Genomic DNA, 27162 nt, shown 5'->3' on the forward strand with positions numbered 1-27162 from the left:
CTGATTAGGTGCTCAAAAGAAGGATCCTTCTCCAGTCATGTCAATAGAGTTTGAGACCTGTTTCATTCCAGCACGGCCATGTGGTACTTGCCCTCATTGTGCACAAGATACTTTCTTTTATGTGCTACTCTTCCTTAGATAGCTTGCCCTTTGGGTAACAGTTTGAATATGCTTTGAGTATGTTTTTATAAGGAGTGTTTAGCATGAGTATGTGAAAGGAGCATGGCTTGGGCAGTGTGGATTTGCCGCGAGCAAATGCTACAGGCTTGAACTTGCTGCTTAGAGCCTGTATCGGGGAAAGGGTCATGATGGTGCTGCAGCAGGAGAATTTGCCTTGGTATTTATGCATTGATAAGCACCTGTACTGATGAACAGAAAGAATAAACATAAATTATACATTATATATGTGTCTTTCTGTTGCTGTTATAAAGGATATTATTACTTTATTTTCCAACTGAAATATTAAGGGTGGATATTGTGCCTTCTGTAGGGTTTACCAAGCACACTGCTGTAAGGCATATGCCAATGTCATCTCCTAATCAGAACTGAAAATGCAGAGGAAACCCCTTGGGGTTTAAAGCCTCAGCATTTCCCATCTGTCAGTTCTCTTTTAAGTTTATCACATACCTGTTTTCACTTCTTTCTTTGCTTTTTGTTTAATCCATTTTTAATATCTAAATTCTTTGGAGAAGCTTGTGTCTGTCTCCTGGATACCTACTCACCTGAAGCTATGGCCCAACAGTGTGCTGCAGGGTCTCCGCAGTAGGTGCCCTGAGAACAGTAGGCTTGGAGACAGCCCTGGGAAGGAGGGACCACTTTGTCCTGGACATCACCATGGCTCATGGTGGAGAGCAGCATATGTCGAGGATGTGTCTGTAGCTGGAGGTCACTGCACAGTCTGGAGATGAGCCTGCAGATCAGGGGAAGAGTTGAGGAGAGCAGGCATCCATGTCTAGAGCTAATGGAAGTCCTTGGGGCCAGAGGGGGTAAGTAGAGTCTGTGGTTCAGAGGGCCACTAACTTAACTGAAGTGAGGTAGAAGGAAAGACTCCTGCAAGGATGCAGTGAACAGGAACTGCTGTTTGATGTGAGGTTTTTGATTCTGTTTTGTCTTGTAAAGCCACTTTGACATTTTCCCTGTTTAAAAAAATCTGGTGCTTGATCTAAAATCTGGATTTTTTTTGCTTGTTTGGGAGGGAGAGTTGTGTGTGTTTGCTTACTTTGAAGCCTTTTGGTAGTTTTTGGAACTCACTGTAAGGAGAAAGTCTGACTCGATCCATTGCATAGCTTTGAATGGTGCAGTGAGGGAAGTCGGATACAGGTAACTCCAAATCTCAGGTTCAGAACTAAGTATGAGTAAGCAAACTAATCTCTGGGAGCTGAGTCAGAGGAGCTTTTTATCTGATTGGATTGTGGGTTTGAGAGACTGCTGGAAGCATTGGCAGGGGCACTGAAGTCTGCCACCAAAGCCAGATTGCAGTCCCCAGAGAGATAACTGAAGTCCAGCTGGTGAAAATATCAGCTAGTTCACAGGTGAACCGAGAGCTGAAGGAACTGAGATACCACATGGGGCCTGGTCCTTCATCTGTGATCAGGTGGTAGGGAAGGGTCAGACAGCTCAAGGAGCTGGTACCCAGGCCTCATCTCTAGGGAGTCTGTGGCTAAAAATGTAAGTCAAGAGACTTAAGCCAGACTGCCCAGGAGAGAGGCAGGTAGCTTCACTGTATGACAGATAGAAGCTGAAAGAAAAGACCCACCTCAGAATTCTAATAACACTGAAGTAAGTTAAGCTAAAGATGGAGAAAGATCTGTTACTAATACTTTTCTCTAAGACTTTGAAAAGAGTCCTGCACCTGCTGCCTGGCATGAGGAGAAGGAAAAAGCTGAAATACAAACATCAGCTGCTACAGAAGAAAGATCCTATAGAAAGCTTTGGAAACCTCTCTGTGACTGACTCTGTGAGTCAGTATCAAGTTGAAGGAATTCCTGTGACAGGCGTTTGAAATAACCACTGAATGCTGTCACCTCAACTTGAAGGTGATAAAAAGGGAAGGTGATAGCGTCTAGCAAAAGGTAGCTGCCAACCTGTGGAAATCTTGAAGGAAATAGGTCAAGGGAGAAGGGGTTGAATCTGTCATGCACCTTCTGGAGCTGGAACAGCTATGTGCTGCCTGTCCCTTGGAGGGAGAATTGTAAAAGGGCTGTGTGGGATGTGGCTAAGCAGAGCGTGGGCTATAGAGAGTATTTATTCCCTGTACTAGAAGAGGAATCAAAGATCAGGGTATATGGGAAGGATTTTTTTCAAGGAAGACTTGCTCTGTCAAGGAAAGATTTTACATCTGGGGAGATCAAAACCTTCTAAGGGATATGCTAGAAAGAACTGAAGCAGAGAATGGGTTTCCTCTGCAATGAGACAGGGCATAAAGGCATGTCCTATGCAGCAGAGAGGTTGGTCAGAGAAAATCCTCTTCACATGTGAAATTGCTGTGGCGAACTGTGAGAGACACCCCTCTCAAGGAAGGGAATCAATAAACCTAGGTGAGAGGTGCCTGAGACGCCTTTTTGGGAAGTGGGAATTATATGAAGGTTCTGCAGAGTTAGGTGGCTGAAAGAACTCTCGTGCTTCCTTAAGGTAGTGTGTTTGAGGGAAGATAATTCCTGTATGGCCTTAAAATCTGTGCTTGGGGGCGGGACCCCAACATAACAGAGTATTTCTTTGGTCCACTTGAAATGACAGAACCAGGAGAGGCACAAAGCAGGCAGGTTTCCTGATCATTTCCCAGCATTGTTGGGAGACTGCACAGAGGATGTGCCCATTTAGGAAGGTGATGGTGCTGAGAAAATTGCAAGTCAGGAATGTAACTGCCCAGCAGTCAAGCATCAACCTCAGCAGGGTCTGCCTTGCCTGGTCTGGTTGAAACTTCTCTGGTGCACACCCTGAGTTGCAGCAGTGAGGCCAGGCAGGAGATGAAGGCAGCAGAGCTATCAGAAATGTAACATCAAGAAGCTTTCACAGCAAGTCTCCAACAGCTCTGTAGATCCTTGCAGGCAGGTCTTGGTTCCAGGCAAGATTGGAGTTGCAGCAAAAACACAGAGGAAGCTTCCTTCTGCCATCTTGGATGCCTGAGCATCTGTGCCTGATGTTCTGCTCGCTGGGAAGGGAATGCTCTTTCCTCCTTTCCAGAGATTCCTCTGCCCCTGTTGCCCAGAAACACACACAGAAACAAAGCCAATATAAATAACTGTATGTTGCAGTTGGATTTGTTTCCTGGTATTCTCTCAACAGCACAGGACAAACTAATTTTTTTAATGTAGAAATTAGTGATTTTGTTTCAGGAGGAATAGCAGCAAGGACCCATGGGTCATAAATTCAAGTCCTCAGCTCTTGACCCTGATATGTAATTAATTTCATAAACTGTTCAACTCTGGTTTAAAATGTTTTAAGTTTCTCAGCCTGTTCTCCAATTGGCAGGCTGGTTCAGAGTCTCACTTTTTCAGTGATTAAAAATGTCCTAATTCCAGCTTAAACACGGTTGTAACCACTGTATTCCCATTTTGTTTTGTCAGTCTTTTGCCTTGGATTTGTGTAGTTTTCTTTCCCATTTTAATTTCTCTCACTGATCCTATTGGAGAAGTCATAGCTGTGTAAGTCCTTGGTGTCTTAAGTTTAGCAAGATAAGTTGTTCAGTCTCTTCTCTTCTCTTCTTGGGGGTTGGACTAGATGATCTTTTGAGGTCCCTTCCAACCCTTGGGATTCTGTGATTCTGTGATTCTCATGACTGTCATGGTTTAAGCCCAGCCGGTAACTCAGAACCAAGCAGCCACTCGCTCACTCCCCCTCTTCTTCCCCTCCCCCGCTCCTGGAGGGATGGGGAGGAGAATTGAAAAAATGTAAATTCCATGGGCTAAGAACAGTCCAGTAAGTAACTAAGGTATAACACAAACCACTGCTGCTGCCACCAATGATAATAATGGTAAGGGAAATAACAAGAGAAGAAAATACAACCGCTCACCACCCGCCAACTGATACCCAGCCCGACCTGATCAGTGCACTAGTCCTTCCGGGTAACTGCCCCCAGTTTATATACTGGGCATGACGTGCTGTAGTGTGGAATGCTCCTTTGGCTAGTTTGGGTCGGGTGTCCTGTCTCTGCTTCCTCCTGGCTTCCTGTGTCCCTCCTCACTGGCAGAGCATGAGACTGGAAAGTCCTTGGTCAGAGTAAACATTCCTTAGCAACAACTAAAAACTTAGGTGTTATTAGGGCTGTTCCCAGGCTGAAAGTCAAAAACATAGCACTGCACCAGCTACTAAGAATCACAGAATCATAGAATAGTTAGGGTTGGAAAGGACCTCAAGATCATCTAGTTCCAACCCCCTTGCCATGGGCAGGGACACCTCACACTAAACCATCCCACACAAGGCTTCATCCAGCCTGGCCTTGAACACCGCCAGGGATGGAGCATTCACAACTTCCCTGGGCAACCCATTCCAGTGCATCAGCCTTACAGTAAAGAATTTCTTCCTTATATCCAATCTAAACTTCCCCTGTTTAAGTTTTAACCCGTTACCCCTTGTCCTGTCACTACAGTCCCTGACAAAGAGTCCCTCCCCAGCATCCCTGTAGGCCCCCTTGAGGTACTGGAAGGCTGCTATGAGGTCTCCACGCAGCCTTCTCTTCTCCAGGCTGAGCAGCCCCAACTTTCTCAGCCTGTCTTCATACGGGAGGTGCTCCAGTCCCCTCATCATCCTCATGTTCCTCCTCTCGACTTGTTCCAACAGTTCCATGTCCTTTTTATGTTGAGGACACCAGAACTGTACACAATACTCCAACTGAGGTCTCACAAGAGCAGAGTAGAGGGGCAGGATCACCTACCCAGGACAGTATCCATCCCTTATTCCATACCATTCATGTCATGCTCAGATCCTATATTTTAAAATGTACTATTGCTTTTTGTCTCATATATATTTTTATATATATATATATATATATACACACACACATATATATACACCCGCACCCACACAAAAAGAGAGAGATATCATTCCTTAGTCTGTGGACCAATCCCTATAAAGTTGCTGAATTCATTCAGTCCATGATGTCAGGCTCCATTGCTTGTAACAGTCTTTCAGAGCTGGAGAGACGGTGTGCAGTGTTGAACTGTTGCCTGCTGATGACACCACAGAGCTCATCTGATCACTGCTGAACTCGTCTTGTTTCATCAAAGTTTATTCTTTGTTGGGGTGATGATCAGGGGGAAGTCAGGGTCAGGTGATGGTGACCTGAGGACAGTTCTGCTGCTGCTGGCTTTTCCCATGATTTTATTCTCTGCTGATGATCATGACAGCACAGATCTTCTTTTCAAAGCCCAGAGTAGTGGAGATGGGCATCTAGCTGATGTGTTATATAGTAGGAAACAGCATATAATTGAGTTCTTTGGCTGTTTTCCCCCAGACTTAAATCCCCTGAAGGTACACATTGGACTTCCCCATCCTCCAGCATTACCCACCAACTATATCTGGGTCCCTGATCAAAAGCAATCCCACGAGTGGGTCTGCCTTTACCTGAAGCAGGAATAACCCAGACTGTCTTCCCCAGCAAATTCTTTATGTGCACCACAGGAACTTTGTCCCCTTCTACAGTATGTAAAAGTTCTGACTGGGCTGGGCCAGCCCTGTTGGCAGATCCTCTGGTGTTGACCAAGCCGGTGGCTTTTGGTAAGTGTGTATCCCAATGTTTGAAAGTCCCACCACCCATTGCTCTCAGAGTAGTTTTTAACAGCCCATTGTACCGTTCGATTTTCCCAGACGCTGGTGCATGGTAGGGGATGTGATATACCCACTCAATGCCATGCTCTTTGGCCCAAGTGTCTATAAGGTTGTTCTGGAAATGAGCACCATTGTCTGACTCAATTCTCCCTGGGGTGCCTTGTCACCACAAAATCTGTTTCTCAAGGCCCAGGATAGTGTTCCGGGCAGTGGCGTGGGGCACAGCGTGTGTTTCCAGCCATCTGGTGGTTGCTTCCACCGTGGTAAGCACATGGCGCTTGCCTTGGCGGGTTGGTGGGAGTGTGATATAGTCAATCTGCCAGGCCACCCCATATGTGTACTTCACCCATCGTCCTCCATACCAGAGAGGCTTTAACCGCTTGGCTCGTTTAACTGCAGCACATGTTTCACAGTCGTGAATAACCTGGACAATAGTGTCCATTGTTAAGTCCACCCCTCCATCACGAGCCCATCTGCATGTTGCTTCTCTGCCTTGGTGGCCTGAGGTGTCATGGGCCCACCGGGCCAAAAATAATTCACCTTTATGTTGCCAATCTAAGTCCATCTGAACCACTTCAATCTTAGCAGCTTTATCCACTTGTTGGTTGCTCTGGTGTTCCTCAGTGGCCCGACTCTTGGGTACATGGGCATCTACATGGCGTACCTTCACCACCAGGTTCTGCACCCAGGCAGCGATATCTTGCCACAGTGCAGCAGCCCAGATGGGTTTACCTCTGCATTGCCAGTTGCTTCGCTTCCATTGCTGCAACCACCCCCACGGGGCATTTGCCACCATCCATGAGTCAGTGTAGAGATAAAGTACTGGCCACTTTTCTCATTCAGCAATGTCCAAGGCCAGCTGGATGGCTTTCAACTGACTTGATTCACCCTCTCCTTCAGCAGTTTCTGCAACTTGTCATCGAGGACTCCATACGGCTGCCTTCCATCTCCGACGCTTTCCCACAATATGGCAGGACCCATCAGTAAACAAGGCATATTGCTTTTCACTTTCTGACAGTTTATTATATGGTGGGGCCTCTTCAGCACGCATCACCTCCTCCTCTGGTGACATTCCAAAATCGTTGTCCTCTGGCCAGTCCATGATGACTTCTAAAATTCCCAGATGACTAGGATTTCCTATTCGAGCTCGCTAAAAACATCAGTGTGTTATCAGCACTGTTCTCAGTCTAAAGTTGAAAGCACAGAACTGCACCAGCTACTAAGAAGGAGAAAAATGACTGTTGCAGCTGAGCCCAGGACAATGAAACAGACTCTCAATTTCTCTAAATAACCTCAGAGCTGTCTCTTCACTGAATCCTCTCTGAATGAGCCACTCCTGAACACTGGTAATTGTAATTCCAGATAGTATTCCAGATGAAATCAGTGCTTTCATAGTAGCATTAATATTTTATATTCCTTTAACTTTTATATTCTATGAACAGATTCTGGTTTTAGAGTGCCTCACTTCTGTGTTATGCTGCAAGAAATTTATCCTTTGGTTAGGACTGGCAAAGGACTGTTTCCCTACTCTAAACTGATGTTTTGCCAGAAAACTTCAGAAGTTTCTATCAAACATGTGTTTCATTTATTTTTCCCTAAAAAAAAAAAAAAAAAAAATCCCTTTTTAAAAAAAACTTGAACTCTTCAGTTTTAAGAAAAATTTCATTTTCTATTCAAATAATAGATGTAACAAAAAAATGGTATTGATAAGCTTCAGATATAGTAAATAGACCACTAATGAAGGGGGAAAATAAATGTTCATAAATAGTGATTGAAGAGTGTAAACTCAGGAATGGTGAGCTTCGGAGATCGTTTCTGTAGGTTGTAACAGCTTGGTAGTTACATAAGATGATACACAGAATCTTTGGCAAAACAGTTTTTTTAACATAGTCCCCCAAGCAGGCAGAATGCATGTGTGGAGAACAGCTATTCTAGCTGTAATCAGCAAGTGCTTGCTGTTGGGGTGGATCCATCTAGTATATTAGAATAATGACCCAGAGAAGATACCCTTTCGTGGTTACCAGAAGGGGGTTATCAGAAGGGGGGAAAAAAAAGTCAGTGTGCAGAAATAGCCTTTCATTAAGTTCCTAATGTTTCCGGTTCACTTCCAAAATTTACACATCCTTTGGAAGCCTTGTTTGGGGAGCAGAACATGGGATTTCAAGTTAAATTTATAGAGGCTCAACTATTCCAAGGAGGAGGCTCAATGTTAATAATCTACAAATAGCTGCAGTGAGGGACAGCTTTCAGGCTAACCTTCAAACTAGGCTTGAAGACCATCTTATAGATTCCTCTCCTGAAGCACTTTGGCAACATATTAAAAATAGCACCCTGCAGTCCTCTGTAGAATCCATTGGGTTCTCCTTAAAGAAAAACAAAGACTGGTTTGACGATAGCAACATGGAGGTCCAAGAATTGCTGGCAAAGAAGAGATCTGCTCATCAAGCACACCTCGCTCAGCCACTTTGCCATGTAAGAAAAGCAGCCTTTTGTCTTGCATGTAGCAAACTCCAACAGAAACTTCGAGACATCCAGAACAAGTGGTGGCTCAACCTAGTAGAAAAGACTCAATTATGTGCAGATTTGGGTGACCACAGAGGATTCTCTGAGGCTCTAAAAGCAGTGTATGGACCCACATTTCAGGTTCAAAGCCCCTTACTTAGTGCAGATGGCCAAACACTTCTTACAGATAAAATCTCCATCCTGAATCATTGGTCTGAACTTTTCAAACACTCTTTAGTGCTAACCGTGTAATCCAAGGCGAAGGAATCCAGCACATTTTACAACATAAGGTGAAAAATGAATTGGATTTAGCCCCTACCGTGGGAAAGACTCAAGGCTATACAGCAGGTGAAAACTGGCAAGGCAGCTGGGGTGGATGGAATCCCACCTGAAATCTGGAAGCATGGAGGCCAAGCACTTCATGCTAAATTTCATGAGCTAATTGTACGCTGTTGGGAACAAGGTAAATTACCATCAGATTTTCGTGATGCAATCATCATCACTCTGTATAAGAAAAAAGGTGTAAAGTCAGACTGCTCAAGCTACCGAGGTATAACTCTGCTCTCCATTGCTGGAAAAATTCTTGCAAGAATACTATTGAACAGACTAGTACCCGCTATCGCAGAAGAACTTCTACCTGAAAGTCAGTGTGGTTTCAGAGCTAATAGAAGTACCACAGACCTGGTATTTGTTCTCAGACAACTGCCAGAAAAGTGTAGAGAGCAGAATAAGGGGCTCTATGTAACTTTCGTTGACCGCACCAAAGCTTTTGACACTGTGAGCAGAAAAGGCCTATGGCTGATCTTGGAACGATAAGGTTGTCCCCCCAGGTTCCTCCAAATGATTATTCTGTTACATGGGGATCAGCAAGGGCAAGTCAGATATGGCGATGCACTCTCTGAGCCCTTCCCAATAACCAGTGATGTGAAACAAGGTTGCATTCTCGCACCAACTTTATTCACAGTTTTCTTCAGCATGATGCTCCAAAGGGCTACGGTAGACCTGGACGAACAAAACAGCATTTATATTCAATATCGTACTGAAGGTAGCCTATTCAATCTAAGGCGACTGAAGGCCCACACTAAGACCCTAAATCATCTTGTCCGTGAACTGCTTTTTGCTGACGATGCCGCCCTTGTTGCCCACACAGAAGCAGCTCTGCAGCGTTTAACATCTTGCTTTGCGGAGGCGGCTGAGCTTTTTGGGCTGGAAGTCAGCTTAAAGAAGACAGTAGTTCTCTGCCAGCCTGCACCACAAGAAGATTATCATCATCCCCACATTACCATTAGCGAGTCAGAGTTTAAGTCAGTTCAGCTGTCTGGGAAGCATTATCTCCTCGGATGCCATGATCGAGAAAGAGATAGACAACAGAATAGCAAAGGCATATAGAGCCTTCGGAAAACTCCATAAAAGAGGCTGGTGCAATCAACACCTGAAGAAAAGTACAAAGATTAGTGTCTATAAAGCCATTGTACTGTCTACTCTTTTATATGGGTCTGAATCATGGGTTATCTACCGCCATCACCTGCGACTCCTCGAACGCTTTCATCAGCAATGCCTCCGTACAATTCTAAACATCCATTGGACTGACTATGTGTCAAATGTTACTGTCCTTGAACAGGCAGGGGTCACCAGTATGGAGGCTATATTGCTGAAATTGCAGCTGTGCTGGGCAGGGCACATCTCTAGAATGAAGGATCACCGCCTCCCTAAGATCGTGTTTTACGGTGAACTTGTCACCAGTTGCTGCAAGAGAAGTGCCCCAAAGAAGAGATATAAGGACTCCCTGAAACAATACCTTAGCTTTGGCCGTACTACCATCAGTGGTCCACCTTGACCTCCAGTTGGGAAACTTGGAGACACACCATACATAATGCCGTTGACTCCTTTGAGAACTCACGCAGAACTAGTCTCGAGGAGAAAAGACAACATAGAAAGAATCGCGCCCCGCCTACACCACCCAAGGAGACCTTTCGCTGTGCTTTTTGCAGCTGGATTTGCCTGTCTCACATTGGCCTTTTTCATCATCAGCGCACTTGTAGTAAGCGTGGGTAAAGCCCTTCCCAAATCTTCGTTCATGAAGTCAAGCCATGATGATGATGATGATGATGATTCTTGCATTCTTTAAAAGCATTTATACTAAATCCTTCTGGCATGTACTGTCACTGTGGAGAGTATTATAGATCCTAATATAACAATCACTTTTCAATTAAGGTGCCGTTAATTCATGCTTCAGAGATTCTAATTTATAAGAAACAAGCCTTGATTATTATCCTGCGCTGTGTTTGTTTAAGCAGTTCTTCCTGCAAATGGACAACTGGGGTGCTAGTGCAAAGCAGTTTATAAACTGCAAGGGCAGGGGCCGTCAGAGCTTTACAGTAAATTTGACTGTCGGCATATTTCACCTCCTTCTGTGACAGAAAATAGTTTTCTTTTTCCTCTTTCAGATATTCCATGGGTAACTAAGGCTTGTAAGATCCTCTCAGTGCTGGTTTCATAGTGACATGACTGCACAGTGTCTCTGTTGTGCCTGCGGTTCAGATTTATGGTTGTCACCTCTTACAAACGTTTTTATAATAGGTGCAAGCAAGAAAACAAGTCTCAACTGTGTTTAACTGAGCTCTTTGTCATGTTGTGAAGATTATTCTGTTGTATAGAAATAGAAGTGCTGATAGGAGGTATATCGAGTTGCCACATGACACTGTGTGCTTGCCAGTCCCTGTTTGACAAGCTTTTTGACTCTTTGGCTGGGCCTTTTGTCCGAAAGAGACCATCTAAATTTGACTGAAGATGAAATGACCTATTGAATTTAAGAATTCTTCATAACTTTTCTGAGCTGGTTTAACTAATGATACTAGTACACAACTAGACTGTATCTTCTCCTAATACTATTAGGCCTAAATTGAAAAACTCTTGCTTTTAGTGATAGTTGGATCTATTCCTTCTCCCGTTTTTCCTTGTTTATTAATTTGTAAGAACATTATGGAGGACTAGAGCTGGAACTGTGTATGCCTATATAAATACAGTAATGAAGAATCCTATTACATCGTTATTTAAAAAGGAAATTATGACCATGTTAAGAAATGAAATCTTTCAGTAAGGACTACACAGGAATTTATGTTATGAACTGAAAGGATTTGGTCTTTTGTGTAAAATGCATGTGATTAAGGTCAGCCTATGAGCAGAAATGGTTCCAATCTGCAACTGAAAAACTACACCACTGTCTGTGCTAGAGATTAGAGCTGGCTTGTTTTCATGCACATTTGGTCAACAGATGGTCCAAGTATTCTGTGGGCATTCTGGCAATGTAGAAGTCTGCACATCAATGACAAAAACCCATCATATGAATAAGTAAATGTCAGTGTTCATCTGATTAGAATGAATACCCAGTGTCAGCATCTCAAAAAGTAGTGTAGCTGGCTGACTTGAAAGGAGAAAAGCTAGCAAAACATCATATCATTGCTAAATTAGCCCATACTATTCATTCTGATAAGACTGAAAGAACAGAAAGACTATGAGGCTTGTATAAAAACTAGTGTTGCCTCTGGCCAGAGGAGTTTGCTAATATTTGCTGTCTTGCTGGATTGTTACCTTAGAAATAAAGCAAAACAAAAAAGAGATACACTGTGAATAATTCTTCTGCTCAATTGTGTTTGCTGTGAATGGTACACAGAAGTCATGTTTCCCTAAACACAGTAGAAATAAACAACAGCAGGCAGTTTCTGGCCTGATATGCCTAGGAATATTGGCTCTTTCTTTAGGGTCAGTTTTAATATACAGCGTATCTGTCAATATGGCTTAAGGTATCCCTCTCTCTCTCCCCTGCCTTCATGTCACCCACACACCTGTGCCACAGAAGTTCTCCCTTCTCAAGCCCCTGTTTCAGCTGGGCTGTTTTTCCAACTAGGGATTGAGATAGTTTAAAAGGAAAAGAACAGAGAACATGAAAGGGACAGTGAGGATAATTGCTGTGTCCATTGAAGAAGCTGTACAGGGGTCAGATTTCAGGTGAGGAGATGGGAAGTGGGGCAAAACATTGAGGACTTTTGCCTGGAATTGGCACATAGCACTTTTTGTTATGAAACGCAGCATCTTTGTTGCTGTGTTCATCACTGGTTCTCCAGTTTTTGATCCATTTCCTCCCCTTACCAGCTGAAACCAGAACCTTTAACTGTGGTCAGCCTCAGCTACATCTCCTAAAACCATGGGATTTAATTTCTGGTCCATCTTAAATGGGACCAGTGTTTTGTAGCTGGCTTCTGTTATTCTCAGCAGTCTTATTGTGTGAAGGAGCAAAACTCTATTCTCTTCAGCCTCCATTCAGGAGGGTTAGTGTTATTATCAGTTTTAACATGCTTGGTGAATGCGTGTAGATCAAAGACAACTTTTGATGGTGTCTATTAACACCTTGTAAAATGGTATGCAAACCTTCCTTTCACTGATGGAACAGAAGTTGATTATGTTTTCACGAGATGATAGTACCAGATTGTAGCCTACACTTGCTTTTTACATCCCTTTGAAAGGGCAGAGAAGGGTGAATGTTCAGCAGCTGTGCCTCTATAAACAAATGTACTGGTACACACTGCTGCACCTATATAACACAGAAAGTAAATACTGGTAATGTATTTGACAGTCTGTCTAAATTGCACAAACCAGACAATTGGCTAGAAATACAGCAGGTTGGGGGTTTTTTAATGTGACTGATTCTGTTCCTAACTGACAGTAATTTTATCATGGTGTTTGGATACACTGTTGACAAGGTGATGTCTTTTTCACACATTTGTTTTTAATTTTTGTTACTGAGCTCCAGTAGGATTTTAACAATGCAACTAATTGCTGTGCATATTCAAAAGATAAAAGAGTGCCCTTAATGTGTTATTCATAACATGGAGTATGAGAACATTATAAGGCCAGGATTGTCTTTAAATATTAATTTTGTGGTAGCCATGGGTGCATTAGGCTCTTGTGAAGAAGAAAACCACTGAACTCTTAAATTTTTTTTTCCACACAGTTGACTTTTATAAATATTTTCATTCTTTAGAATGGAGGAGACAGTGAGAAATCTGCTGCAGAGCCAAGGATCCCCAGGCCAGCACGGAGAGGGAACTGTCAATATCGTGAAGGTACATCAGGTATTAGTGACTTACTGCCTGTTTTCTTGTGATAGAAAAGTTCTTTAAAACAAAAATCGCACTGCTGAAATAAATGGGTCTGGCATTGCTTCCTCTTATTTGTTTATTAATTACGAATACTTGTAAGTGGTGGTTGGTACCATCTACATTTTCCCAGGTGTTCTCCAAGCAGAGTTTTGAGGGTTTTTTTCATTTTTATTGTCATTATGTTATCTACAGTTGTTGCTCCTCAGAGTTCACAAGGGACAGAGAAACTAGTTTTGCAAACTTCATTAAAGCACTTAGTATTTTAATTGATATATACCAGCATCTTTAGAAAACACAGATGCTTTTAACATCTTGACCTTCAGATTGTGATGTTTAAATTTATCCACTCATATTTTTATTGCCATGAGATTTCCATATCAAGCTTCATAGTTTCTTATTGCTGCTTTTGGCAGGTGTGTTTTATCAGCTTCACTTGGGGTAGAGAGAGAGTATCTCTGAACAGAATTTAAGAGAGCAAATATTTTAGAGGTTTTTCGGAGGGAATCAGAAAGGAAAGGTTTATGTTTTCCTAATGTACTGATGTATTCTGGAAGTGGTGAACCTGAAGTGGTGGAAAGCCTTGTTAAGTGTCTGGAAAAAGGAATGAGGTACATCCCAGTTAATCATATATTCTGCACATGAAAAAAAACACTTAATGAAGTAGTCCTATCCTGTATCTTTATAAACATAATAAGCATTCCTTATAAAGACATAAAATGCTGACATAATATAATAAAATCTATACTGGTTAGTGATCCTTCAGATAAAACACTTCCACAATTCTAGTTAAATCAGTCCATTCCTACAACTGATGACTCAAAAATACAGCAATATAGCTAAACAAAACTTATATTAAAGAGTATTTATGACTAATTAAATTTTCATTTTAAGCTTGGATTGAAGGGAGAATAGTCTTTTAGATTAACCTTCCAAAATAATCACTTTTTCTCTTAAAATGATACCCTGTAAAATTTAATTTCAGGACAAATTAAACTTTTAGAAACTGGTGATAAAGCATCTATATTCTACTCAATACCCTTTTGGGATTCAAAAATAAAACTCAGTTCCCTCCTCTTGGTTTGAACTTTAAATCCATACTTCCTGCACAGTGGGTCTTCTGAAATGGGCTCGGTATCGGTCTCTCCTTTGAGTGGATTACTTGTCTGTCTGTAACAGACAGCTGGAATGGTTTTATTACCTGCTTTTCTGTATGCTCTCTTACCATGGAAGCCACAGTAGGGTGGTACCATAATTACATTTTAGCTTCTTCGGGTTTGCACTCTCAACAAGTAAAGCAAAAAAGTACTTCAGTTTCTTTCCATCAAACTGAGGATTCATTCTTCTTTTGGGCACTAAACTGGAAAAAACATTAGCTATGTGGTCTTTTGAAACTTAAAATTGTGTGTGCGGCTTTCCTAGAGGGGAGATAAACTAGTCATTCTAATTTCGGTGCTTGTGTATTCGTCGTCTTTTATTTTTTTATTAATTCTTGAAAACAAAAGATAATTTGGTTAGGGTTTTGCTTTTGCCTCCTTTGGGACCATACTGATGTGGGCATTTGTTGCCTTTTGCCAGCCAGGAGAATGGGCACTGTGGTGTGTTTTGTGTAAAATCTCTTGGGCTTGTTTCCTGACCAACAAAACAAGGCAGTTCTGCCCAGCTAAATAATAGCAAGAACAATTCTTTGTTTTCCTTCAGCTTCAGCAAACAGCCTCCTCCACCTAACAAAGTGCTGTCTAGCCCCCTTTTTCCCCTTCTTCTGGACATGGGGTTTTGTTTGAATCTGCAAGGTGGTAGCTGGGATGATTCCCCGAACCTTAGCCTAGCTATGTTACAGAGTGAAGCCATCTCTCTCCCAGGAGCTTAAAGCACCCACATACCTGTTACTCTGGGATTATTTTAAATCTCCACATTGTATAACACCTTCCTTCTCTTCCTGTTCATGTTCTTGGGAACGTTTCCATTCATGATATCAAAGTCATCTTGGCTTTTAGCAATTTTCATTTCTTCCATACTGTCAGTATGCAATTTTATTTGCTTATGAATTTCTTTTCCCAGTTCATGACTCAGAAGCAATGGTTTTCCCTTTCCTGGAGGAATAGCTAAGCTACTGCATCATATTCATGCCATACATATATGGCATCATATATTAGTCTGTGATTAGTAAAATAAGTAAAATAATGCAGACCATTTCCATGAGCTACTTTTTTTTTTTTTTCCCCGAATGTCTCTGCCTTCTTCAGCCTCACATCCCTTTTGTTCACTTTTACAACAAACTTCTGAACAAGTAGGTTTTTTTCTGGGAATTTCAAGGAATGGCTCTATTCACATGCAAAACAGCACATTCCTGCCCTCATATGGCTATATGTAGGTAAGAAATGGGTTCACTGGGGGTGTGTTTGTTATTCAGTCAAGTGGTAAAAAGTATGCAGTGTGATTTAGGAAACAACTGCGTGTAATAAGAAAAGATAATACCTGAAAGGGTGTTCAAACAAATTGTTGGCAAAGAATCTGTGCTCTGAAAAGTTTACGAAGTATTTTAACATTGGAAAATGTACTAATAAAGCATTATATGAACCAACATGTTATTGAAACCAACTATGTGGAAATCATGGATGAACATATCTAAATATGTGATAAGTTTTCTTGCAAACATAGTGTCCAGGTTTGGCAAGAGGCATAAATATTGCAATAGAAGAATTTCATTTTTATCTTTCCAAGTGCATTCAGACAGTTTTTTGCTATATTTGTAAGAGTAATTCACAAATGGGAATAGTTTGAATGTAAAACCTAGGTAATGTTTCTTAGAAACACTGATGTAGTCAGGTTTTGGGAAACCTGATAACCATATTATTATCCTGTATTTGTAAATGAAGTACAGATGTGAGCTAGCATGCGCAAAAAAGATTTTTGTGATCTGAATTCCAAGTGACATACGTATATCTTCATACACAAAATTTACTACATGTATAAATAGTAACAGTATTTTGAAAGCCATCCCCTACGTTCAGGTATCTTATGGAACATATTCTGAATCACCTGTTCTCTGTGATAACTATGGTATGATCGGAACAATGTGATCAGTACTCAGTGCAATAGAGTATCAGTTTTTACTGCAGTTTCACAACCATACATTTCACAACAAATGAGGACATGACCTAGATGATCTCCAGTGTGACTTATCAACACATGTCCTATATTCTCTGACACCATGGTAAGTTAGTTTTAGTGTGCGAAGCCTGTTAATATCTGAATAGTCATAAAAGATACCTCTGTGCAATAAACACTTGATCTATTGACCGTTGTCTACATATTTGTTTTTTTACAAATCTAATTATTGTTCTGGGATGTATGAAATTGAGTTTTTATTATAATACCAATATGCCTGACTCCAGAATAAATATTCTTGCTAATGAACATTAAATGTTGCATAGTGATCACGTTAGAAGAATAATAATAAGATGGAGCTTAGACCATGCAGTGTTACTGCAATACTATGTTATGTCTTGCTGGGATTCTTACTTGAAGTAAAATATTCTAACCCTTTTCACAGAGCTAGTTGCCCTGTGGGAATTAAATTTGCTGGACTTACAGATGGATGATGTGATTAGGGTGAAAGAATTTAGAAGCAGGATTGTACATAAAATTCTCCTCTGTTACTACTTTACATAATCATAACTGAGGGAAGATAATGAATGGTTATGTAAATGTAGACAAGAATATGTGTGATTTGAATTGCCTTGAACCATAGTATTTCTTGCTTAAAAGTTTACTTGACCAAAAGGGTCTAGTAAGAGCTTTATGATGTTTCCAAGAGCATTGCTTATCTTAAAGTAAGACTATGAAAGGACAAACCAATGTCCCATACATTAATATTATTCTCATTCAAGACACAAGTACTTTAAGATGAAGAAATATCCCTAGAAATAATTGTGTGCAGTACTTGAACCCAAGATATTAAAACAAGCATCACACAGACTTCCCTTCCTAAATATGTCCTCATGATTTAGATATAAAAACTAGATTCTCTTTCCTGTTTGATCGCAATACTGGGTATCTAGGTAGAGTTTTACCTGATTACAGATCACTCAAAGACTTTAAAGTTTTGGGGTTTTTTTAATTTCATTTGACTTTATATCAGTGTACAGTGAGATAAATGGTGAAGAGCGTTTGTTGTAAGTTCACAGCTTGTTATAATTCTGGACTTGTCAACATGTGCAGTAAAGCTCAGGACAGACATGGTGCAGTCACATTGGAGAGGAAGGATGATTTGCTGTTTAAAGCCCTGCGTTTGGGAGACTAGATTTTAATTCTTTCATTTGCTACAAATCTCTAAATTTCCTTGGACAAATTCACATTATCTGTCCATCTTTAACCTTTGTCTGTATAAAGAGGCAACATCCATATCATTTAATCTCAAATATATTTAATATGTCATCATATGTATGAACTGCTACTTCTGTGGTAGCAGGAACTGTTAAAAGTACTGAGCTAGATAATGAAGAGATTAAAAAAAAAGAAAAAAGGCTTTTCATATTTCCTTGTAAACTTTGGAAAAAGCTTACTTCCCCTAAGGAGTTTGTTTAACATACAAATACTTCTAATACAAAAGGAATCAATTTCAAAGCGGAGCTTTGATGGTCTTCAAGCAGGGATAGCCTGTCTTGAATCACAAAATATAGAAGTGGGGTTTGCTGTTGGGAGATCAGGGATTTTGATACATGAATTGAAAACTTAGGGAAATAAAAATTTATGACTTGCAGGGGTTGTAACCTTTTCAGAACCCCACTGTGCTTCTTTGATATTTGCGCTCCAATACTGCTGTGGGGACCAGGCACATTTTTTTGATTAGCAGGAACTGTAATCCCGAGTTGTAGATAGCATGAAGCCACCCATGCAAAGTCACTGGCCCTGTCATCCCTCATCCTCTTTGCTAGTACATGGTGTCTTTGACCAGCTGATACAGTCTAGAGTACTAGAGGGGATTTTCTGCTGGCTAGTGTATGTCTTCAGAGAATGGCTACAGAAATTCAAGAGGGGAAGGATAGGAGTAATGGTCTAAGGGGCTGGTCATGGAGAATGATCCCTGTACTGAGGTCAGTACTGCTGAATCTATACCAAGAGAAGCCGGGCTTGAAGACCTGATGGGGATTATAGGTAGCCCTAATAACAGGGCACATGTTCAGGTTTCTTTGGCCCTTGTTGCAGAGGAGAACAGCTTGATTCCTTCTATTTCTTTCTGTAAGTGGTATGTCCCCTGTCTCATTTTTGCTCCACTTCTCATTTTGGCTCCCATGTGACTGCACTGATATCAAAGTGGCCGCAGACAGTTTGAGCAATTGAAGCCTAAGTATTTGGATGGGCTCTTCTCACTAAGAGCTGTGACACTGTTTCAGCTGTTTTATTTTCTCACTGCGGAGGGATGACAAGATTTTGAGAAGTAATGACTTCTGAAGAGATTTCTCAGGCTGTAGTGTGCACCATGAGAATAATGGCATACAGCTCCATGGGGGACATCTGTCACATTTTCAGGGCATCACCACCAGTGCAATCATTAACTCACACTGCAGCTTCACAGGAGGAGTGGCTTTGAATATAGGAAAGTTCAGTTCCGTTTTCTGCCCTCTTGCTGAATATAAAAATGCGTACATGTGCCTGCCTTATCCAAAGCTTAGAAACAGTATTTATCTATAAACAATACCAGTAGTTTCAGTAGAAATAATTCCAGCCCTACAAGACTTGCAGCTCTCAGTTATGTAGTCTGGAGGGTTTTGCCAGTTGCTTTCTAAAGCAGGTGTGACTGTGAGTGATACAGGCACATTTCAGGTGGCATTGTTGGACAGATCAACCCAACTTTTTGTCTGCATGCTTTTTGAGACTCAAGTGTGGAACAGTTGTTGTGACTGTCACTTCTAATTTGCACAGCAGTTGTTGTTAACAGCTCTTTCATGAGAAGAAAAATGGCATCTATTGGGAATATAATTTTATCTTAAAATTATACAAGCTTAATGTTCAGGACATTGATATGTAAGATTTTATGGATGGGGCATGGCCATGAATTATAAAAACAGCACTACTTGAATTCCCTAGCTGAAATTCACATAGGATTTTTAATGCTAACTTCTACTGCAGAAAGAGGAAATATATCCTTAAAATTAAACTTTTATCTCTGGACTGGAAGTGCCCACAGGATGCATCAACCATTTCCAAGCTGCTAAGGAGAATATTATTAGGCAACGCTTAACAGTTTTGCGTCTCCCAGAGAAAGCAGAAGAGGAGCCACCTGAACGCTTGGGAGCTCCATGGGAAATCTAAGGCTCTAAAGGAGAAAAGCATTTGCTGTTGGACTGCTTTTCTGTACAGAGAAATTCAGGGCTAGTTCAGTAACAACTAATTCCTTATGGCTTTTCTTCTGGTGGATTTCCACCACTGTGCAAAGATTCTGATAAATATTTGTTCTTACATTTAACTAAAATGAGGTTGGATTCTTGCCCCCAAAGGACAGTGATGGTGCTTCTCACTCACTGTTCTAAATGGCAGTCTTGTTGAAAGGAACATATGTGCAAATAGTTTTCCCTTTTTGTTTGTTTGGAATACAGTAACAAAGCAATGGCATTACATTTAACATTAAGTCTCATAACTGAAATGTGCCATTTGTGTGCCTGTTTCTCAGAAAACAAGCTATTCTTTTCTTCCCAGCATCCTCTATGTATCTAGAGTAACAAGAGGTGATTTGATTGGTACTGCTATGTATTATACTTATAGTAATTCTACATTTCCATTTTCCTTTACAATATAGTATTTCTGTGTTGTGCTGTATCTTCCTTCTAGTTCTTGTGGGATGAATCCACAAAAATCATCCCATATACATTGCCTGAAGCCTATACATATGAAACAGGCACAACAGAATTTCAGAGACAGTATTTGGAAAGCAATGTGATGATGTGGTTCACAGCCTGACTGACACAGGTCATCATAATGCATACAGGGGCTTCCCATTGCCACACAGCAGGTTGTCTGCAGCCTTAATCTTGCTCTTAATGGTGGCGTTCTGGTTGCCTTGTTTCTAATTCAGGAATGTATTTGAGAGAAATGAATATGGCTCTAACATGCCTCTGTTTCGTATTCCTAAGAGACTGGGATAACCTCCTGGAGTTTATAGCAAATACCAGTTTTAAAATATTCTGCCTGCTGCTTGGAGAGGTGTTGGTATATCTGCATGTGAAGGCCAACCTGGGGCTCTTTATGAGGATGTGTTTCTCAGACAGATCAAATCAGGTCTGCCAGCAGCAGCAGGGCTGTCCTGGCACACAGGCAGAAGGCAGCCCATTTTTTGGCTGTGTGAGAAAGCAGGTCTGCAGGGCTGCTATGGCACACTTGCTGTGGAGCCCAGCACCTCTTTAGGACCTGCTCTGTTTCCCAGTAGAGCAGAGAGATCACCAGGGAGTTGCCATGTGCCATCTGGCAACTGCTTTTAGTGCTCCCAGGTCTGTAGCATGTCTCCTGGCTCTTTAGCAAAAGAAAATTTTAAAAAGGGGGTCTTACCTATCCGTAGCCTATCCTGATCCATGTGAGGATCCAGAAGTGCTTTCTTGAGCTGACACAGCATTGCCCATCCTGGTTCAGGCTGGGCAGAAGGGTCAGGCAAGTAAGTAAGAAGTATTTTTAGCTATAGATTCCTTTGTGTTTTCTGATAATGAATAAGAAATAAGAAATAGAGACCATTTTATACAATCAGCTGTCTAGTGACAGAGGTGTTGGGACAGAAAAATTGAAAAAACAGTTTTTATTCCTTGGTATTCCAAGGTTGGGTCTTATGTGTGGCCAAATCACTTGCTCGCTCCCTGTTTCTACATCTCCGTAAAAGTTATTGTTCACTCTGCATTCTAAAGTGGGATTCAACCATCATAAAGAAGTGCTACTTTTTAAATATTGAAAGTTGAAAAAAAAAGGTACAACTTTATTTGCTGAGTACAAAAAAAGGAGATTATGCCATATTCACATTCTCTCTTTGAAAAATATTAAAAAAAAAAAAAAGGCTTCAAAGGGAAGGAAGGTCAGCTTCTTTTAGCAGTCTAAATCCAGAATACTCCTATTGCTTTAAATTGCTGTTACATAAAACTTACTGAATTAAATTTTCAGAATAGTTTGGCTTGTTTGTACTTCAGTCAAAGGTAGATACTTCAATAGCGTCACCGTAGCCAAGTGTAGTTACTTTAATACAAACTCCTTCAGGAAAGTTTAAATGATGCATATAGGTTTTTTGGTAGGAAAGGTGATTAAGTATGGTACTATAATGAACCAATTTATAAGACAATACCTTCATGAAAAATCACACTGCATGTTCTTCTCATGATACCATTGTCGCAGTTTAAACCCAGTCAGCCATAAATCACACAGTGTCTCTCTCACCCCCACCCCCTCCTTCCGACGGAGGCGAGGACAAGGGCCAGGATGGTGAAGAGCAGCGGGACGGCCAGGTACAAGTCCACGGCCATGTCCATCCCTCCCTGCTGCTGGAGTCTCCCCCTATTACAAGTCATTACCATAAAGTACAGTAAGACAGGAACCTTAGCCCAAGCCCCACACTTGATAAACACTAACACAGCAAATACCGGCTCTGAGTAAGGTACAACATTCTGAAACTGTGAGATCAAGAGAAACAACTTTGAGAGCCAATAAATCAGCATTGTGACGAGTGACTATTAATCTGGTCAGATCTGTCGTTATCTGAACCATTCGAGCCCCACGTTGGGCACCAAAAAGAACTGTTGTGGTTTAAACCCAGTCAGACATAAATCACGCAGTTGCACTCTCACACCCCCCGCCCCCCACCCCCCTTCTTGCCCTCCCCCTGCTCCTGGACGGAGAGGAGAATTGAAAAGAATGCAACTCCCACGGGTTGAGATAAGAACAGTTCAGTAACTAAGGTGTAACACAAATCACTGCTGCTACCACCAATGATAATAATGATAACAAGGGAAGAGAATACAACACCTCACCACCCACCGACCGATAACTCGCCCCACCCCAACCGAGCACCGACCGATACCTACTCCAGCCCCGCAGTGTACTAACCCTTCCGGGTCACTCCCAGTTACATCCCTGGGCATGATGTGCTGTGGTATGGAATATCCCTTTGGCTAGTTTGGGTCAGGTGTCCCGTCTCTGCTTCCTCCCGGCCTCCCCTCCTCCCTGGCAGAGCATGAGACTCACAAAGTCCTTGGCCAGACCAAACATTTGAGCATTATTCAGCTCTGTTCCCAGGCCGAAAGTCAAAAACACAACTCTGCACCAGCTACCGAGAAGGAGAAAAAATGACTGCTGAACCCAGGACAACCATATATACACATATGAAGAAGGAACAGCTTAGCTTCTAGAACAGGTTTTTTTTTTTACTGCTGACTTCACTGTTCAGTGTAGCTGAAGTCTTCCATTTTGAAAAGGAACAACAAACATGATGAAGTATCGCCACACTGCCCTGCCACCACTGTGCCTGAAACCTGGCTTGGAAGAGTCACCTCCAGAATGGGCAGTCTTTCATTTCACTTCTGATAGATGAAGTGTCAGAGGCCAGGGTGCTGTTGATAATGTGAATATCCATTTACTAAAGGCAGGATGGTGTCAACAGCAATATTTGGTTGCAAGGTTAGTGTAGTTTACTTTGACACTCAGGACTGACATTTGGCTGTGGACCTGAAGACAAGAAACTCCTATCTGCTCTTACTGATCTGATAAGTACACTGAAAAGTGAACTTCACTGGGAAGGTTTTCTTCTTTTACAGCCCTTTTAATCTGAACTTATTTTAGAAAAATAGATGTTTCTGATGCATGGAACAGCCAATAAAAGCATCACCAGGAAATTTATTAGTGTTACTGCAGACCTGTTCAATAGGGGTGATAGCTTGTGCTAGTGAGGAGTGTTTTGAGTGAAAAAGAATATGTAGTACATTTAGATTGATATGCCAGTGGTCGGAGACGCATAGCAAAAACATAAAGACAGTACTTTGTACTCTTGCCCGTCACATATACTTAATCTGCGGAATGTTATTGCTCACTCCATTCATTTTGTAAGTAAAATCCAGAGATGCGAAAGAAGAGTTTCATGTACTTTTCCTGACAACATTAATGTTAAACTGTGAACAATTTAGGGTGTTTATGTAAAATTTCTGTGACAGGTGAGTTCTTTTCTTTCAGTTCTGATCAGCTTGTTCTGAACAAAAGCTGTTAGCTAAACAAAAATATATTATTACTACACTTGCTGATGTGCTGTCTAAAACAAAGCTGTATTTTAGTCTGTCCTTCCAGTGGGAGAAAATAAAGCAAGAGAAAGCAGGAAAATACATAGATAGTACACAAGGTAAAAGTCATATTTTTGCAGCCTTATACTCAGAGATCATTTAGATTGCACTGTCTAGTTGCATGGAATTATTTTGGGTTTTGTACATTCTAACTTGCTCACTTTTTTTGAATCATTGTGTTTAATGGGATTCTCAATAGTAAATAAAAATTAAAGAAAGAATACTGTAAATGGAACAGACATATTCAGGTCACAGTGATATCAGTGACTACCCCTCTTGCAGGAATCACTCTGAATTCATCACTCTTACTTCACATTGTTTTCACTTAACATACAAGTGTCTTTTATACATCACAGGTTTCACTGCATGAAAGAAATTATAAAGCATATTAGAAGATACTGCAAATTTTCAAAGGGCATGTTCAAGAGGGATTGAGCCACAGTAAACAGTTGTTAATTATGATTAATTGTTAATTATGATTTGGGGCAATTGCTGAGGTGAGTAGCTCGAGAGAGCTGAGCCGGGGGAAGCTCAGCGTCCGGGAGCCTCAGCTCAGAGCGCCGACAGCCACGAGGGAGCCTCGAGCTGACGCGAGCAGGGACGCACAGGGGCGGGGCCAGGAGGAGCCGCACCAGCGCTGAGGGGGTGAAAACCTGTCCGGGGAGCGCGGCGAGCAGCGCGGGTCGAGGCGGTTTGCGCGGCGGCTCTGGCGGGCACTGAGCGCTCGCCGTATGGGCAGGGCCCGCTCGGGGAGCTCTGCTCTGGCTGCCCCGGCGGTGCCCAGCGTAGGCACCCAGACAGAGCCGATGGGAGGGGAGGCTGCAGCGCAGAGCTCGGGGTGTAGAGGGTGCCTGCACTGGGCTGGTGAGGGAAAGGAGCACGATGCCAGGGCTGCGCTCGGTGCGCCCTGGTGGAGGCCCTCCTGCAGCAGGGGCTGAGCTGCGGGATGCTGTCATTAGGCTCGAAGATGTCAGGGAAGCTGAGAGGGAGCTGGACTGCTTGCTCCAGGCCCAAACTGTGCAGGGGCATCGAGCGTCCCCTGTAGCTCATGGAGGAAAGAAGGAGGCCTCGAACCCAGCAGCTGGGAAACAGTAACAATAAAAAAAAAACAACAAAAAAAGGAGAAAGAAAATAATTAAAATCAAGGGGCTTCCTCCCAAATCTGTTGTCCCCACGCAGAACCGCTTTGCTGTCCTGCAGGGGGCTCATGAGGAAACACACACCATGAATAACTGGCTGATGAAGAAGATCCTTACTGGTGCTGCCAGGAAGTGGTGGGTCATAGTAGTAGGGGACTCTACTTTGAAAGGGACAGAAGCACCCATCTGTTGGCCTGACCCAGTCTCAAGGGAGGTGTGTTGCCTACCAGGGGCACAGATCAGGGATGTTGCACAGAGGCTGCCTGTTATAGTAAGTCCTGCTGACTATTACCCACTTCTAGTGATCCATATGGGTGCTGGTGATATAGATAGCAGTAGCCCGGAGAACATAAAGAAGGACTACAGAGCCCTGGAAGAGGTGGTTAGGGGCTCTGGAGCTCAGATTGTCTTTTTGTCAATTCTCCAGGATAAAGGGGAAGACCCTAAAAAGGCTAGGAGGATTGGCCAGGTTAATGAATGGTTAGAATGGTGATGTCATAGCCAGGGGTTTGGGTATCTGGAACATGGGACTCAATTTGGGAGGCCAGGTCTGCTGGGGGCTGGTGGAGCTGGTCTGACAAGGGGAAGAGTGGTTTTGATAGGAGGCTTGTCAGGCTGGTCAAGGATGCTCTAAACTAGATGTGTTGGGGGAGGGGAGCATCATTCCATCCCAACACACCCAGTCAGTTGCCAGCACCTATAATAAATCCTTAGAGCGATGTACAGATATTCCAGCCTCTTCAGCCAAACAGCTGGCTTCATTTGGAGCTTGGCTCAGATGCCTCTATACAAAACCCATAGCATGGGGAGCGAACAAGAGGAATTAGAGATATGTGCAAGTCTATGGGGATATGATATAGCAGGTGTCAGAGAAACATGGCTCCTATGACTGGAGTGTTGGAATGGAAGGTTACAGGCTCTTTAGAAAGGGCAGGCCCAGCAGGCGGGTCAGGGGAGTTGGTATTTATGTTAGGGATAGGCTGGAGAGTATGGAACTCTGGGGAGAGGTGATCAGTTAACAGAGAGTTTGTGGGTCAGGGTTAAAGGGAGATGAGCGATTGGAGTCATTACTGTGGGGATCTGTTACAGACCGCCTGATCAAGAAGAATCTGTGCATGAAGCGCTCTATAGACACATAGGAAAAGCCTCACGCTTGCAGGCCCTTGTTCTCATGGGGGACTTCAACCGCCCTGATATCTGTTGGAGGGATGGTACGGCCTGGCACAAGCAATCCAAGGAGGTTCCTAGAGGAGCTGACAAGGAGAGGTGCCATGGTTGACCTCGTGCTCACCAACAGGGAAGGGCTGGTTGGAAATGTGATGCTCCAGGGCAGCCTTGCTTGTAGTGATCATGAGATTGTCAAGTTCGAGATCCTCAGGACAGTGAGAAGAGTGTGCAGCAAGCTCACTGCCTGGACTGCAAGAGAGCAGACTTTGGCCTTTTCAGGAACCTGCTTAGTAAGGTCCCATGGGATATAGCCCTAGAGGGCAGGGGGGGCCCAAGACTGCTGGTTGATATTCAAGGGTCACCTGCTCCAAGCTCAGGAGTGCTGCATCCCAACCAGAAGGAAGTGCAGCAGGAGGGCCAGGAGACCTCCTTGGATGGATAAGGAGCTGCTGAGTAAAATTTGAGGGAAAAAAAGGCTTATAAAAGGAGGAAGCAGGGACAGGCGGCCTGGGTAGAGTACAGGGATGCTGCCCAGGAAGCTAGGGACCAAGTTAGGAAGGCTAAGGCTCAGTTAGAATTAAACTTGGCTAGGGATGTGAAAGATAACAGAAGGGATTCTATAGGTACATTGCAAATAAAAGACAGATGAGGGACAATGTGGGCCCTCTTGAGAAGCTTTCGGGAGAACTGGCTACCCAGGATTTGGAGAAGGCTGAGGTTCTAAATGACTTCATTGCTTCAGTGTTTACTGGCAAATGCTCTGACCACACCACCCAAGTCTTGGAAGGCAGACACAGGGACTGTGAGAATGAAGACCCTAGGTCCACTGTAGGAGAGGATCTGGTTCGAGACCATCTTAAGAACCTGAAAATACACAGCTCCATGGGACCTGATGAAATCCATCCATGGGTCCTGAAAGAGCTGGTGAGTGAAGATGCTAAGCCACTGGCCATCATATTTGAAAAATAATGGCAGTCAGGTGAAATTCCTGATGACTGGAAAACGGGAAATATAACCCCCATTTTCAAGAAGGAGAAAATGGAAGACCCAAGGAATGACAGACCAGTCAGTCTCACCTCTGTGCCTGGCAAAATCTTGGAGCACATTCTCCTGGAAGGCATGCTAAGG

General features: G+C 42.6%; 1 protein-coding gene across 2 annotated transcripts in view; it reads left to right on the top strand.

Annotated features, from left to right (window-relative positions):
* Nucleotides 1-27162, top strand: part of NCKAP5 (NCK associated protein 5) — a 405798-nt gene that overhangs the window by 234753 nt on the left and 143883 nt on the right. For both annotated transcript variants that reach the window (XM_065671334.1, XM_065671333.1), the window contains one exon: nt 13310-13400. In XM_065671334.1, the coding sequence (XP_065527406.1) occupies nt 13310-13400 (91 nt within the window). The remainder of the gene's footprint in view (nt 1-13309; nt 13401-27162) is intronic.

Source organism: Lathamus discolor, chromosome 3 (assembly GCF_037157495.1).
Source record: "Lathamus discolor isolate bLatDis1 chromosome 3, bLatDis1.hap1, whole genome shotgun sequence".
Classification (NCBI taxonomy): Eukaryota; Metazoa; Chordata; class Aves; order Psittaciformes; family Psittacidae; genus Lathamus; species Lathamus discolor.